Source organism: Phoenix dactylifera, chromosome 5 (assembly GCF_051530095.1).
Source record: "Phoenix dactylifera cultivar Ajwa chromosome 5, Ajwa_hap1_PhDact_Kaust_v1.1, whole genome shotgun sequence".
Lineage (NCBI taxonomy): Eukaryota > Viridiplantae > Streptophyta > Magnoliopsida > Arecales > Arecaceae > Phoenix > Phoenix dactylifera.
In genome coordinates, this window is record NC_143194.1 from 7,238,654 (window position 1) to 7,254,958 (window position 16,305).

Here is a 16,305-nt window from a genome sequence, read left to right on the forward strand (position 1 = left end):
GCGAGTTCTCTTAAAGTCTAGGCCTAGAGCCTTAGCATAATTCCTTCAGAAGCGGAGTTTGAAGACTTAGTGAATTCTATCGAATTCTACCGGAGCCTAGGTCTAAAGACTTAGTCGAGCTCGAAGACTTGGTGAAATGCGCCAAACAGGAATTCAACTCAAGCAGCCAAAATAAAAGTTTATCAACTATGCATACAGAAGCAAGCATAAATACTCGCAGAATCTGAAAAGAGGATATTTCATTGATAAAAGCCCGAGGGCTGAGTACAAAACTTGACATTGAGGTCGACTCAGCTGGCCGGACAATGGCCGCAGAAGTCGACCTCGTTTACAAAAGAACAAGAAAAAAGAAAGGAAAAAGGAGGCTAAGTCTTAAGGGGCAGCTGCTGCTTCAGCATCGACCTCGGGGTCGTCCACAACGATCACTTGGGGGTCCTCGATAGAAACTGTCTCGGGACCATCTGCAGCGGCCTCAGACGGTGCTTCACCAGTGGCTCGGGAGCGCCCCTGGTGGCTTCCCCCGAGGGAATCTCCCGCGCCGCCTACTCGGCCGCATCAGCCTCGTCCTCAACAGCCTCCTGCTCGGCCTCGAGAATTGCAGGAACATCACCGGTCCCATCGTCGGAGCTTCTGGGCTCGCCCTCACCTTCGCCAATTCCCATCCTTGGCCGAATGCCCTTGAGGTCGAGCTAGGGGCAAAACCGCTGCATTTGCCTCCGGAAGTTCTCGAAACCGCGGATGAATCCATCCATGGCCTCCTCTTTTATTAAATTGTGGAACTCTTCCGACTTCTGAAAGAGTTGTATCGCGTCTTGGGCCTGCTCCAGCGCCCTTTGCTCCCAAGCCTCAAGTTGCTCGATCTTCAAGTGGAGGACCCCCTCCTCGTACTTATGGCCAGCAATCTCGGAGCGGGCCTCGGCTAGACATGCCTCGGAGGCACACAGCTCCGACCTCGCCAAGGCATGCGAGGCCTTCTCCTCCTTTAGCTGGTCGACCGCCGATCGCCGCTCGGCCTCGGCGGCCTCCATCCTTGCAACAGCCTCCCTCTGCGTGGCCTCGGAGTCGGCAAGCCTCTTCTCGGCTTCTTCTTGCTGCCTTTGGCTCCTTTGAGCCTTATTTTGGCACTCCGACGCGATGAGCACCAACAAGTTGAGCTGATGAAGGTGCTATAAAAAAAAAAGAAAGATAGAAAATGAAAGTCAGTAAAGGTCAAAGAGATGTCAACGATCAAGACAAGAAAGCAAAAGCAAAAAGTGTGGCTTACTCGAACCGCAGTGCAGTAAGTCTGATCGACAAGGCTCCTGGGATCGATGGCCTCGAACTCGGCCCGATCAGCTGGGAGCAATGCGTGGCGAAATACCCCGCGCGCGACATTGCTATCATGAAGGGCCGAACCGCCCTCGTCTTCCGAAGACTCCGAGCCCCCAGGCCCCCTCTTGGAACGGCCTTCGACCACAGACGAACTCAGGACATTGGCCCTCGACGAGCCCGGCCTGCCCGAGCTCAAAGCTGCAGGACGAGAAGAGCTTGGGATCTCGAGACCACCGCCCGGTTCAAGACCCGAACGCCGCAGGCGGATGACCTGACGACTCGACCGCTGGGAAATAGGGGGCCGCCGAGTCCCTCACTCCTAGAGCCCGGGCTCGTATGCTCGGCAGGAGGGGCTTCCCTCGGAACGACCCTGGAGGCCCTGGCCCCGAGAACCGCCGCCTCGGCGGAAGCAGAAGTAGAGGCCGACCTGGCCTTTTTCCTGGGCTCGGGATGAGCCTCACCGGCCTCGGCCACCCTCTTTTTGATTCGAGCGAAGAGAGCCGTGTTGCCGGTCACCATGTTGGCAATGACTGAAAAGAAAAAAAAAATCCCAAGTGTCAGATCGGCACCAAAAGTGATAAAAAGAGAGAAAGAAAGAATAAGTAAGACAAAGAGTGACAAGGCAGACGAGGAGCAGTGCAGCTGCCGTTACCCTCGGGGCATGCCGAGCTCAAGCCGACATTCACCAAGACCTCCTCGCTTAGGAGGTCGTTCAGAAGAATGTCTCCTTCGAGGCCATGAAGAGCGTCGACGACCCTCTGCTCGTCCGCCGAAAGTGTGGGGGGCCTGTTAATGGCCCTGAGCCGAGGATGCCCCCATCTCGGGTCAAATCCCCAGGAACGCTCGGAGGAAAGAAAGAAAAATTTTTCCTTCCACCCACGAATGGAGGAAAGGGCACTTCAGAAGAACGATCTACCGGCCCGAATGGCAAAGTAGAGCCATTCTCTGTCCACCGGGCTGAACTTCAGCATGAAGCACTGGCGGAAGACATTCACCGAGACCGGTATCCTGTGTGCAAGGCAAAGGGACAGGAACCCGATGATGGTTCTCCATGAGTTCGGAACAAGCTGCGCTGGGACGAGCTGATACGCCACCAGGAGCTCGTTCACGAACTCATGTAGGGGGAACCGCAGGCCGGCCCAGAGTATTTCGATGTACACCCCAATCCGACCTGGAGGAGGTCTTGTTACCCGGTCCTCCGATCCTGTGAGCTCGAGACGAAATCCGCCTCGAGGGAAGAACTAGGAGCGGATTAACTCCAACTCCTCCTCGGTCAAGCTGGACCCGACTTCGTCCGGACCGTGACCCATCTCAAAAAAAAACAAAGAAAGAAGGAGGAAAAACAGAAAAGCGAAAAACCTCCGAGCGGATGCAGGCAGAAGACCTACTATGAATTTTACTGGGGGCGCCGACGGCCAAAAGAGAAGAAGCAAGACGGTCACCGGAAATCGCCTTGGAACACCTCCGGGAGGAACTAAGTAGCTGTTGGAGGAAAGAAAGGGAAGACTCCGAGTGAGGAAGACGATAGCTGCAGCGGCCAAATAAGAACTTTTTAGGGCTAAGTCAGGGGGTTTATATACACCTTCCCAATGGTCTAAATCGGCAAGACCGGATCCCGCCTTCTGTCCAGACCGCGCCACATGTCAGCTCCGAAAATCGAAATGACATACCAACCTAGATCGACACCTCAAAAGCGGAATCGAGGCGGCGTCCCGTCGGATCCCACAACCTCATCATGAGCCCACGACGTGAAGCAACCTCGAAAAGCGAAAGGACGTCGCCCCTGTTTTCTCTCATTAAAGATGCCCCGAAGCGCACGAAACAACAGAATAATTTAAAGCTACCTGGCCCCAGCTAGTACAATAAAGGCAACTACTTCCCTCGCCCGAGCTCCTAAGCGGCTCGAACTCGAAAGTCGGGGGTAGTGTTGGGAAAAAAATGGATCGCTCCGAAACACGTGAATGCATTGCCAGCACGTGACTGGAGGCGCCCGACCTGGAGGCGCCCGACTTGAAGGCGCCCGACCTAGAGGCGCCTGACCTCAAGGTGCCTGACCTCGAGGCGCCCGACCTCGAGGTGCCCGACCCTGAGGCGCCCGACCTCGACATCCCCGACTTCAAAATGCCGAGCCGACCTCAGAAGGCCGACCTTGCCGTTCACACGCTGTGGCCACGCCCTGCGACAACTTCACCGCACCATGCTCCGCTCGCCAGCCATGCCACGATATATCAACCAGGGACCATGCCCTGAGCGACTGTCAGCAATTAATGCGCATGGCCTCCGCAAATCTCCGGCTTACTTAACAATTAATGTGCACGGCCTCCTTGGATCTCCAGCCTACTCAAAATCTTAAGCCCTCCCTCCATGACAGCCAGTTGACTCACTCGACTACGCCCAGTCACCCACTGCAACTCATTGGCTCCAGTCTAGCCCTCTACGACAGCGCATTAATTCACACGATCGTGCTCAATCATGACGGTAACTCATTTAATTCGCCCAGTCACATCACAGGTATCCCTGTATTCCCCTATAAAAGGGAAATCCCTCTTAAAGGGGGATCCTGACTTTCAGAACTTTCAGAGATAATCTCTCTCCCTCTCCACAATAGCCTCCTTTGACTTAAGCATCGGAGGGCCGGCGTCGGAAGCCCCGGCCACCGGCTTCTTGCAGGTCCCCCGGAGGACGTAGCCCGCCGGCATACCGCCACCCGCCACTCTTGCTGGAGCTCCTTCTTCTTAGCCAGTGGTCGCCCGCGGGTCCAATTTCCAGCAACACTCTGGTTGAGGTATTTGCATTGCCTATAGAAATGCACAAAATTTTGCAACCTTCCCCCTACAAAAGTCTTGTATGTTTAATTAATGCGGAGATCTCGATATTTAGTATACAAGAACTACTACTTGAAAACTAAAATTGGCCAGAGGATTCAACCTCAAATATGGAATCTATATCCTCATATATTTAAAACGGTGATATCAATTATACCTTTTGCGATCTGTGGCAGATGTATATCCTTGTCCCTCCAAATTGGAGGAAGATAAGCACTCCTATTTAGTTATATCCATCTTACATTTTATTGCCTCTGTAGATTTGCTTGACTTCTCATTAGAATTATTCTATCATTTTCTACTTCTTAGTATGCATGTCTTGAGAACTGCACCTCCATTGAGATGCCTCCAGCTAGGTGAGCCTCATGACCTTCGGATAGGTATCACAATTTTCTTTCTGTGGAGGGAGGAGACTATAGAACCTAGATCATATATAGAATACCAGAGGACATTTAGTTAAGTTTTAGCAAAAGTGGTTTATAGAAATCTTAAGATAAATGTCTTAACAAAATGATTATTTAGTTGCCCATAAAAACTATATTTACTAAAATTGGCAAGTCATAAGACCTGGAAAATGAGTTTTGTGGAAAATAGGTTTCCTTTTTTTTTAAAAAAAAAGATTAGGAGGGGGTAATTCCTACCTTTCTACCCTATTCCTACCCGACCACTCAAGGGCTAAAACTAACTAGAATCAAACTCTCCTTGTTTTTAAAGAACTTGTTCTAAAGACCATGTTTTTGGCGCCAAGTTAAAGGAGGATTAAATAGAACAAAGCTCCCCATACTCCAGTTATTCCACATCGATTTGTCAAATGCTAAAAGAAAGTCCATTTCCATTTATTCCAAGGGTAAACTAGGTATTTTGAAAATAACTAGAGCCATTTTTTCAAATCTAGAATAATTATTTATCCTTTATGATAAAATATTTTTTTTTGTAACAAATAGAGATAGAAGTCATTTAACTCATCTGCTCTGGTTTAAATTAATCCACAACAAATCATGGTTATAGAGAATTAAGTTTTGTAATATTTCATTTTAAAAAACCCATATCCAACCAAATGGAGGAGACAAGAGAATTCTTCTAGTGGCATATATATTTTTCCCTTGAACCATCTATGCACTTGGAATATACATTCCAGATTTGGCTATTTTATCGGTGGCAACTTGAGGAACCTCATGTTAACCTAATTATCAATTAAAAGTGTTGGTTATGTTGTAATATTTTTCAAATTTAACATTATATTTTAACTAATGTAGTTAAGTTAAGAATAGAAAAAGAAATCCTACTGAATCTTGAATATAAATATCCTTCAACCCAAGAAAACATGTGCCAGAAACTAATTTTGGTCATCATAGTGCTAAAAATAAAAAAAAAACCAGTATATGAGGCCTCTTAAGGATTACATATGAGGTTTAGTCTTATATATGGAACAAATAGTGGGAGGAAGAATAATTGATATAAATAATTGAGCCGAAAACTTGAAGGTTTAAGCTTTTAGGTCAAGTTGGATTCCTATATCAGGTCCTTCTTGTAGTAAGAGAATTCTTTATCCCAAGTGGTATTTGAACTAGCAAACAATCCTAGGCAACTCTTCAAGTTATAAATATACCAGATTTGGTGACTTTTGTGAAGAACATTAACATGCAGATTATCAAAATGGGGTTTGGTGGCTATAGTGTGTTGAGTGGATATCGCAAGTGGACTCCCTCATACAAAGATTGCCAAGTTGGAGTGCAGACTTGGGGATGGTATTCTTAAAAGAGCGGATCCCTGTAAAATTATGGTGAAATATAATTCTTGGTGAGCAAGTGATAGACCTACATCTTAGGCAAGTTGTATTCAGATGAGCGCAAGCCCTAACCCAACACAATCTCTAAATCTTTTGATACTAACCTAATCCAACCCGATCTCAGTTGGAATTTCTCTACTAGCCTAATGAACTTCCATCTTAAGTTAATTTCAGGTTTAGTCAGGTGGGTTAGGTTGGTTAGTCATTTTAAGTTGGGTTTTGCCCTATTAATTTGGCCAAATTAAGTTTTACAAAAATTTTAGTATAAGGGAATGTTTAGCCATTTTTGTTGGAATTAATATTTGTTGAATTATAGAAATATAATTTGACAAGGTTAGATATCTAATTTGAACAAACGATTAATATATATGAAATGTAAATATGATTTATTTATTTATATATCTAAATAGGTTAGGTTAAGTTAGCTTAAGTTGGATCTCAATAGCTTCGGGTTGAGTTTGGGTTGGGTTGAAGTTTAACCCTAATCTAACCATGCTTGATGTTAGTTAGGATTTTTGAGCCCAAGCCTAACTTGAATTTATTGAATCTTAATCCAACCCTACTTAATGAGCAAGTTCAGCGGTTGGGTTTGGGTTGAGTCCACTCTAAGTTGCATTCTTATTAGGTGACTCTTGGGACTGGCATAATAAAATGCTACGATGAAAGTATGACTCTTAGAAAATGGGCTTTTGGACTAGAGTGATAACATGTGGTGCACTCAAAAAATAGCAAATGGTCTAGAGTTTAATCAGAGAGTAGTAGATTGGACTAAATTAAGGGGAAGCTTGCAATTTTCTTATATGTGGAGGAGATTGTTAACGAAAGAGTGAAGGGGGAAAATCATTGATGAAAATAGTGAGGGGAGATTGTTTAGAAAAATAGTAATTAAGTCTGGAACTTGATCAGAAAGTAGTGAATCAGACTTGAGAGAGAGAGAGAGAGAGAGAGAGAGAGAGAGAGAGAGAGAGAGTTTGAAATTGACTCATACGTGAAGAGGGAGATTGTCGAGGATCATATGTAAGGTTTAGTCTCACATGGAACAAAGTGGAATGGTGAAGAAATGATATAGATGATTGGGTCTAAATCTAGTGGCTTAAGCATTTATATTGAGTTAGGCTTCAACATGTATATTGTGCCCTTTTGGTAATTGGTATTAGAACTATTTTTCACTTAGCAAGGTCCCTCTTCTAGCAAACACTCATAAGAGACCTACAGGACACCCTCTCATAGAAATGTTCATGCAAATAAGTTAGAAAAGAAGGGCATATAGAGAGAAAAAGCGAATATGGTTTAAAAAAAATCATAAAGAAGTTATTCATTTATAAGCTTTTTCTAAACTCTACTCAATTTATCACAAAATTTGATTAGACATTGTTTACTTCTTCCATTCCCTCATTTGCTTCGCATGTTATTGTCTCCTCTACTTTCTCTCTTTTTGCTCTTTTTGATAGGTGCCATGGACATGGTAGCATTGATTCTATTTTTCCTTTCCCCACTAGAAGGGCTCTTTTTATTGCGTACAAGACTACTCACTTTTATCATCTCTCTATGCATCTGTGTGCATGCATGCATGCAGACGCATGCTTTTGGGCAATCAATGTGTGAGGACCCATGATACCATTTCTAACAACTCAGAATTTCATCCAAAATGGCTAGTCGAAAGGTATTATTTGGGTTCTTTGATCCTGTATAAATACTCAAGATCTACCTAGCGAATAACCGATGTGGGACTAAACACATGCCCGCATGGGTCCTCACACAATGAGAAGCCATAATATCAGTGAAAGAACAAGAATACAAAGGTTAGGAGTTAAAGCTAAAAAATCTAAGAAAAGAAAGATGGAAAGAGATGTCCTTAATTGGTGTTCACCACTTCACCAAAATCACCAACATAAAATATCAGCATTGAAGCCACCAATAAACTAGGTAAAATAAATGGATTGATTGAACAGGAAGCATATGAATGATTAATGGTCTTAGAGAGGGGATTTATATAGGGATAAAGACAGCCTACATAACCAATTCAACATCATCTATGGAAGGCAAGGTTTGGGAATTGGTTGGATGTTCCATGAATTCATTGTTGAGTGATAAGTTGCCTTCTTTTTTCTGGATCTTGCATCTACTTGTCTAACATGGTAGTAGAGTAGCTAAAATTACTAAAATAACTAAGAGTAATAAATGTGTGCTTGTCTTTATTGGAATGGAAATGTGAGAGAAATTTCCAACCAAATTTATTGAGAATAAAAGCAACACCATCCCCAACTAAAATCCAACCCTCTTCAATAGCCTTTTAATTTTGCTCCATCAATTATCATACATTCTCCAGCCTTTATTAGTATATAAAGCCCTTTAATCCCTAGAGTGACTAAGAACCACCCATAACCACATGTATTTCTCTTGTATTAAAATTTTGCACATTCCTCTTCTTGCATAAACATCAATACAATGTTGTCATTGCATAATTTTGCTTATTGGGACTCCAACATCGACAATTTAGATCTAATGGAGCTGATACTCTTTGCTAGCTAATACCCTTATTAAAAGGTCATCAATCTTAATAGCCAATATATAACGTTTATCACTTATGTTTTACATCCATAACTAAACTTAAATTAATGCAAATGAAGATTCCTATTAGAATTAGGATTTTGTAAATTTGGGGTCTTTTGAGTTAACTATCTTTCTGAAGGAATAAATTGAGTAATACATGTTCGTTTGGGTTGGGATGCGAGACTAGTTTTTCAAAGCTAACTTTGCACCCTAAAAGTTTTATTTTGTAAGTTTTTATGATATTTGTCCTTATGAGGGTTAAAGGATGGTTTAAAATTTCAAAATGGGATTAGAACTAAGTTTCCGTCATTTTAAGAAAGCTTTTATGTGGTTTTTTGGTTGAATAAAAGTTTCAGTGATATGGTTTTGATTCAAAGATATTTTATTAGTATTTAACAATCTATTTTTTGATTATGAATAAAATTTCTTCTCATGGTAGATTCCATGAAACTTTGAGGAGTTTCATTAGTCCTTGGTATTTTACATTTATGTTGTTTGTATCATATCCTTGTTTAAGTATTCATGAGGTTGTGTAGGCATGATGCCACCAACATCAATCAAAGAGAAAGTTGATCATGGGGTTGTAAGTCACAATAAGTTTGTGCAACTCTGTGTTGTCCCTGACTTAGTTGATCATTTGGAGCAACTAGGACTCTTAGATCCAGTAACACTTCAGTGAATTGACATGATTGACAAGCTCTCTAAGATCTTCAACTTCTTCGCTAGAAATCATACATAATGGAGAGAGATGATTTTCAGATATTTGAATATGTACTTGGTTGATTGATTGTGTAATTAGGGGTATAATTGAGCTGAGCTTGGTCAAGCTTGGGTCTGATCAAGCTTGATTTGAAATAATCCAGCTTGAAGGTTGAGATTAAGCTTGATTAGTTTACTATTATTTTGAGCTAGATTCGAGCTTAATGATGATCCAGGTCAAACATGAGCTAATTGATCAGCTTGAAAATCCTAAGTCAAGCATGAAATCAATTGAAGCATGAACCAAGTTTGGTTTAAGCTTGAATTAATGGTTCAAACTTGGTTAAAATCTAAACTAATACTTAATGAATTCAAAAATTAAATAAACATTTAAGCCTAAAACAAGCCTAATATTGTGGATTGTCGATCTAAGATCCAATAACCACTATCTAATCTTTGCAATGATTGATGAGATAAAATTAACTATTGGATCAATGATTGATCAAGACTTTACAATGAATAATAAAAAAGAGGAGCACATAAGCTCAGCAACACCTTTAAATTCTCAAAGTCAACTTGTAATAAAGACGAAGAGTCTCAAGTTTCAACTACTTCGTATGAAGAAATCAAAGAAGACAATTATCAAAATTATTAAGTTAATCCTATCATATTTAGCCAAGTTGAAGCCCTTCAAGTTGAAGAATTTATAAAGAGACAATCATAAAAAAATCAAGTGGCTCACAAGTTCAAGAACCATTATTCAAAACATCCGATCAAATTAATATTTTTAATTATGCAATATGGCATGAAGTTTCTTATACGTTGTTCTTCATGAAGAACTCATTTTTTGAGCTATTATAAGCATCTTATGACTTTCAATCGAGAAGTTTTATGATACAACACATGTGAATGCTTAACATTTGTAGTGGGTGGTATATTCCTTGTGATGATTTAGAAACATAATTAATCAAGAAAAGGTAATTGCAATAGAGATGCATGAAGATATTTTCTAAAGCCTTGTGATTGTGGAAAGGAGCAAGAAGAAGTACTATGAAGTATATTATAATTTTTATTTCATTGATGTAAATTTTTATTTTTATTTATCACACTATGATTTAAGAGAGTCTAGTTAAAATCCTGAACTCAAGGACAAATTCTTTTTGAGGGACTGATGCTTGAGTTATACAGATGTTTGGGATGTGAGAGTGTCTACTTGTTAATTAAATCATACCTAGACCTAACTACATTCTGTCAAAAGAACATGACGATAACATTATTACTAGCAATATATTGCATACCCACTTTTTTAAGAAGTAAATTCTTGTACTACTTAACTATCATGAACAAATTATGATTATGAAACAATTGTATTCCATAAAACTATGTAGACTTTCATTTCTCAGTTATTTAATATCAACCAAATTATAAGTTTTATTAAATAACATATACTAATAACTTTCTATCACTTGGTTGGTACCTATCTTGTCGACAGAAGAGGATTTAGGTTTAAGCCTGAGTAGTGGTGATTCTGGTGAATAACCACCGTATTTCTCAGAGAAAAGCTCATAAATTTTTAAACAAAAGAACATAGTGTTTGGAATCATATAATCAACAATATAACGCTAAAATACTACCAGTAAAATGGTTGGAATAAATGAATATGGTGAGATCATTGTCCATTTTAGTTAATATTGCTACTATGATTATCCAACTAATATGCACAAGCCATATACTAGGAGCCTAACAAACTTTAGAAAGAGATTGATGAAAGTAGTAGATATGAGTGACATGAATATCTATCTAGACATGGTAGTACCTATATAAACCTTCTCTTACGATAGTCATCATGCAAGCTAGGGGAGCGAAAAGTCTCTTTAAAGTTGATCCATCATGCTCTTGTTGGAAAGCTTGTGTCACCAACTGAATTGAACCGATGTGTGCTCTTATGTGACCAAAGCCTTGCTTGAAGGTCAGGGCACTACATCTTTGCTGAAGATAAGTGAACTCGACAGACATGCATAAAAGATTGATGCAAGCAATGAGTTGATGCCACGATAGTAATGTAGTTTTTTTTTTTTTTTTGCTGAAATGAAAGTATCATACATAACGTGTACGAATACAATCAAGAAAGTCAAAAATTAATACATCCCGAAGCGTACTAGGCAACTCTGCCTCTCCCATCCATAGGTAGTCCCCCGAATGGTCGGCAACAAAAAAAAGCTAACAATTCCACAGCCCCATTGGCTTCTCTGAACACATGCCTCGTTTAGATCACCAACCTATCCTGGTCCATAGCCTTAATATTTCTCAGCAACGGGTGGTAATCATCGATCTTCTCTGAAGCCTGCAGGATCTACCCAATAACATCCATCGAAGTTGACCTTGAGGAAACTTGGGGGTGGGGCCTTTCATAGTAATGTAGCTCAATAGAACAATAATGAACAGTGAAAAATGTTCTCTTGATCTAACTATTGTACCCCTCTGTCTCACCAAGGTATGTTCAAGAGTTTATGTATCCAATTTACACTAACCAGGAGAAACTACCAGCACAACGAATAGAATACTTACATCATGTTGCACAAACAACACCAACAAATGAAGACCAAGAAACTGGGGGGCGCGCATGCCTGTGAGATTAGGTGAGACCTGCGAGGCGACTAACAAACTTTAAGCCTCGAGCTACCAAATCAATAGATAAGGCTTTTTTGAGCACCACCAATCACGGAGACATGCGACCGCTAAAAAGGTTGGCAACGCAAAGATAGAACTGATAAAAAGAAGAGAAAGCTAAGTCGAAGACTACGGAAATGGACAACTATTCAAACAACCATGCTTAATTTTATATTAGGGCCATGAATTTTTCCTGTGTCTTTCAGGAGTCGAGCTTTGAATCATTTCAGATGTAAGAGCCTTTGGAGTCTTGTGCTCCACCTTTCCAACTCACCCAGGCTTCAACCTCTTGAGAGGCAAGCAAGTACTCCAACCAAAAATGGGCCCCACGATTCCGCAACCTCACACACAACATTCCATGATTTGGTAGAGCTTTTGATTATCTTGTTCTGTCACCAATTCTGCTCAAATCCCACACTATTTGCAATAAGTATTGGTGGTCGTGGCAATGATCGGAAAATATATAGCTAGGTGACAAGCATGACGATGGTCAGAAAGTACAAGGTTAAAAACTTGGAGTTAGAACTCGTGACATCCCACCAAACATAAAGATGAGGAGAGAGACAACAAGACCAAACAGTAGGTTAGAGGGAAGCAAAGTCCTGAGAAAGGGGAGAAGGTAAGGTAACTGGTGCATGGGGACATGGGACAAGAAGCAAAGGGCAATTACTACTCACAACGGCCAGAGTCAGGGGTTCCTTGGAGTAGCATTAAAGCCTTTTTGCATTGGATCCACACAGCCACCCAACTTCAATCACAAAACCCTGTAGTTTCCTAACTCTTCTATGAGCTGTTTTACTTCTCTGTCTCTCTTTTCCTTGTTCCTCTCAGAGAGTTTTCTGATAAGAAAGATGAGCTGTGCGTCGCATTCTCTCTGCTTTCTCATCATCTTCTCCATTTCCACCTTCTTCTTCTTGAATTCTCACCTCCTGGGTGTGGCTTGGGATCTAAAGAACAAGCCAGAAGATGGAAATGCTGGAGATAAGAGTACTAATAGTCCTGGGATTCTGAACGATGGGAGGGAAGAAAATATTGAAGAGATCTCCGGAGAAGACAATGTAGGTGGAGAGATGGGGTTTCGAATGCTAGCAAAGTTCAGATTTCTTCTTGGTTTGGAGACTTCCAGCCTGAGAAGACCAAAACATGGGAGACATCAGCTTTCTCCTGCTCCAGCACCATCAGCAGAAGCCCCAACCCCTGCTCCTATTACTCGTTTCCATGCCCATGTCTACTCGCGGGCGCCGCTGCCTCGTAAGAGACACACACCACCAGTTCCAACCTTGGATCACGGAAGGGGATCAGATGGAGCTAAGGCAAGGCTTCAGAGAATAGTCATTGCCATCATCCTCTCGGTTGGGGCTACCTCAATCATTCTTGGTGTCACAGTAATACTAGTTTTTAAGAGGTCTCAACGAACTCAAAAGAAGAGATCAGAGAGGCCTTCAAGTGCTACAAGCAAGGTGAGTTTCGATCCTGGTCCGGAGCTGTTCTATCTAAATTCTTTAGCACCATATCTTGAGAGTGATTCTAGTTTTAAGCAGACACCTGAATTTAAGAATATTTACTCAAATGAAAACATGTCCGGTTCTCCATCTCAAGCTGGAGAACAAATGAAGTGTGAATCAGATGCTGTGAATTGTTTGGATGAAGAAAATCCTCCTATCGAGGCTTCTCCTTCAGATGATGATTCCTTTCATTCTATATGCTGTTCTCGTTCATCAAATGGGTCAGTGTCTGATCTCTCTGAGGCAAATAGTGGTCATCCAACTGCAACTTGTTCTCCATGTAATTCCTCATATGGATCCACCTCACCAAATTTTGTGCTACCTCAGTTCTCTCCAACAAAATCTCCAGTTCCGACGAAATCTCACGATCGCACGCATTCAACTCCTTCGAGTCCTTCAGCGAACTTGGAAGGCAAAAAATTTCAAGCAACCCCGAGTTCATCTAATATCGAGGATCAAAGATCTTTCTTCTCTTCTCTTTCTTCACAGCCTCTTGTTGTCCATAGTATGCAACAGAGTAGTCTCCAGAACCATAAACATTCCTCAGAACCAGATATCTCCTCTTCTCCATCAAAGCTAGCGATGCTTTCTGCTCTGAAGGGAACTAAAAAAGCATCCATCCCACCTTCGAGTCCAAACAACATACTTTCTTCTCATCATACGGGTAAAACGACACAATCTTCTTCAGTACCATCTGAAACCAATGCCAATGGGAATACTCCAAAACCACCTCCGCCGCCTACACCACCTTCGAAGCCACCCGCAGTTCCAAAGATCGGCAACTCCAGTCTGCCGCCTCCACCACCTCTCCCACCTCCAAAGCCACCTTCATTTCCAAAGGGTTGCAACTCTAGTCTGCCACCTCAGCGGTCCTCATTCCCGGTCGAGCAAACTACACCAGTAGGCAAAGATGGTGCTCCACTGCCAAAATTGAAACCTCTGCACTGGGACAAAGTACGAGCAACCTCCGACTGTTCCATGGTGTGGGACAAGATTAGATCAAGCTCATTCGAGTAAGCCATAAATCATACCTTCATCTGTTCCTTTTCTTCCCTGCATGAATATATGCATCACAGTTGCTTTTTGTTTGCACTTTTCAATTCGGAAATTCTATACAGATTGGATGAGCAAATGATTGAATCACTCTTTGGGTACAACGTGCAAAGTTGTGCAAAAAATGAAGAAGCCAAGAGCAAGACCTCATCTCCTAGCAAGCATGTCATGGAGCATAAAAGATTGCAAAATATCACCATACTCATGAAGGCCGTAAATGCAACTGTGGAGCAAGTCTGCGATGCTCTGATTCAAGGTTGGTAAAAATAATATGACAGCATTAGTGTTACACTGTGATCTTTCTATGTTTTGTTTTTCCTATTCCTTCTTTCAGAAAGAGCATACTTTTTTCTTTAGATCAATTACATAGACATCATGATTTCATGGAATTTGTTGGTTGGACTGCTTTAGGGAGAGGGTTATGTGTGCAAAAATTGGAAGCACTGGTGAAGATGACACCAACAAAAGACGAACAAGAAAAGATTTCCAACTACGATGGTGATATTGACGAATTAGGCCCAGCGGAGAAATTTGTCAAGGTGGTTCTGTGCATACCATTTGCATTCTCGAGGATAGAAGTCATGTTATACAGGGAGACTTTTGAAGATGAAGTTTCTCACCTCAGAAAGTCCTTCGCAATGCTTGAAGTAAGAGCAAAGACTAAAATTTTCATCAGTCACTCTGTTTCTTGGTGCTACTAATTATCCTTTAATTTTGATCAACCACTGAAAGTCTTGGTGCTAAACATTCATTTTTTTCTAACCCAGGAAGCCTGCAAGGAACTCAGATCCAGTATGCTTTTCTTAAGATTGCTCGAGGCAGTGCTCAAAACAGGGAATCGGATGAATGTTGGGACTATAAGAGGTGGTGCGAGAGCTTTCAAACTTGATGCTCTGCTAAAACTTGCAGATGTGAAGGGAACTGATGGAAAGACCACTTTACTACATTTTGTTGTTCAAGAGATGATCCGGTCAGAAGGTGTGAGTGCTATGGAGACGGCAACACAGAAAACCAAACAGGAAAAGAATAAGCTGAAGACTGCCGAGGAAAGAGAAGAGGTTTACAGGGAAATGGGTCTGGAGCTTGTCTCAGGACTCAGCACAGAGCTCTGCAACGTTAAGAAGACAGCCAGTATAGACTTGGATGTTTTGGTTAGCTCAGTTTCAAATCTCTCACATGGAATGGAACAGTTGAAACATTTAGTAGAAGTAAACCTATCAAGTGATGATAGAAGTGGAAGCTTTGTCCACTCGATGAAATCCTTTATGAACCACGCTGAAAAGATCATCCAAGAGCTGAAAAGTGACGAAAACCGAGTCCTACTTCATGTCAGAGAGATCACTGAGTACTATCATGGGGACGTGAGCAAGGATGAAGCCAATCCACTAAGGATTTTTGTAATCGTGAGGGACTTCCTTGGTATGCTAGATCGAGTATGTAAAGAGCTCAGGAGCTCGAAGACCCGTCAGGGTGTAAACCCTGTCGTTCCCTTCCGATAGACATCAAACTTTCTTGAACTTACTTCGTTCCTTGTTGCTGATTAGATTACTGTCACAGAGCAGCTGCTGCCTTCTGTTTTGTTTCCTTTTTTTCTTCTTTTTCATCTGCATGAAGAGTGTTGTATGAGTGGGTTAGCATGAACTCCATTTTTGTAAGTATTCATGCTTTGATAAATTCTGATTTAAGTCATTCGCATTGGACAAAACAGCTGCAGTAAAGGATGTGTCAAACCTGATTCATATTATCACCCAATTCTCTGTTAGCTTGAGCTTTTGGAATGTAATGGTTAGTATTATAGTTGTTAAGATATCATGAGTGTTTAGTCCACAACTGTCCTCATCCCTGCTTCTAAATCTTCGGCTTCTTGAATCGATGGCGGCTATTTCTTGGGCTTCTAAGC

The 16,305-nt window shown here is 41.8% G+C and overlaps 1 protein-coding gene across 1 annotated transcript; it reads left to right on the top strand.

Annotated features, from left to right (window-relative positions):
- The first annotated feature begins 12,339 nt into the window (after positions 1–12,339).
- On the top strand, positions 12,340–16,157 carry LOC103715331 (uncharacterized). Its single transcript, XM_008802917.6, has 4 exons — positions 12,340–14,365; positions 14,471–14,661; positions 14,817–15,052; positions 15,173–16,157. The coding sequence occupies exons 1-4, from the start codon at positions 12,633–12,635 to the stop codon at positions 15,902–15,904; spliced, it is 2,892 nt and encodes a 963-aa protein (XP_008801139.4). The 5' UTR covers positions 12,340–12,632; the 3' UTR covers positions 15,905–16,157.
- Positions 16,158–16,305: the final 148 nt, after the last annotated feature.

Coding starts and splice junctions, on each gene's coding strand:
- LOC103715331 (XM_008802917.6), top strand. CDS start 12,633: ATGAGCTGTTTTACTTCTCTGTCTCTCTTTTCCTTGTTCCTCTCAGAG. Junction 14,366..14,470: donor ATTAGATCAAGCTCATTCGA/GTAAGCCATAAA, acceptor AATTCTATACAG/ATTGGATGAGCAAATGATTG. Junction 15,053..15,172: donor AGTCCTTCGCAATGCTTGAA/GTAAGAGCAAAG, acceptor TTTCTAACCCAG/GAAGCCTGCAAGGAACTCAG.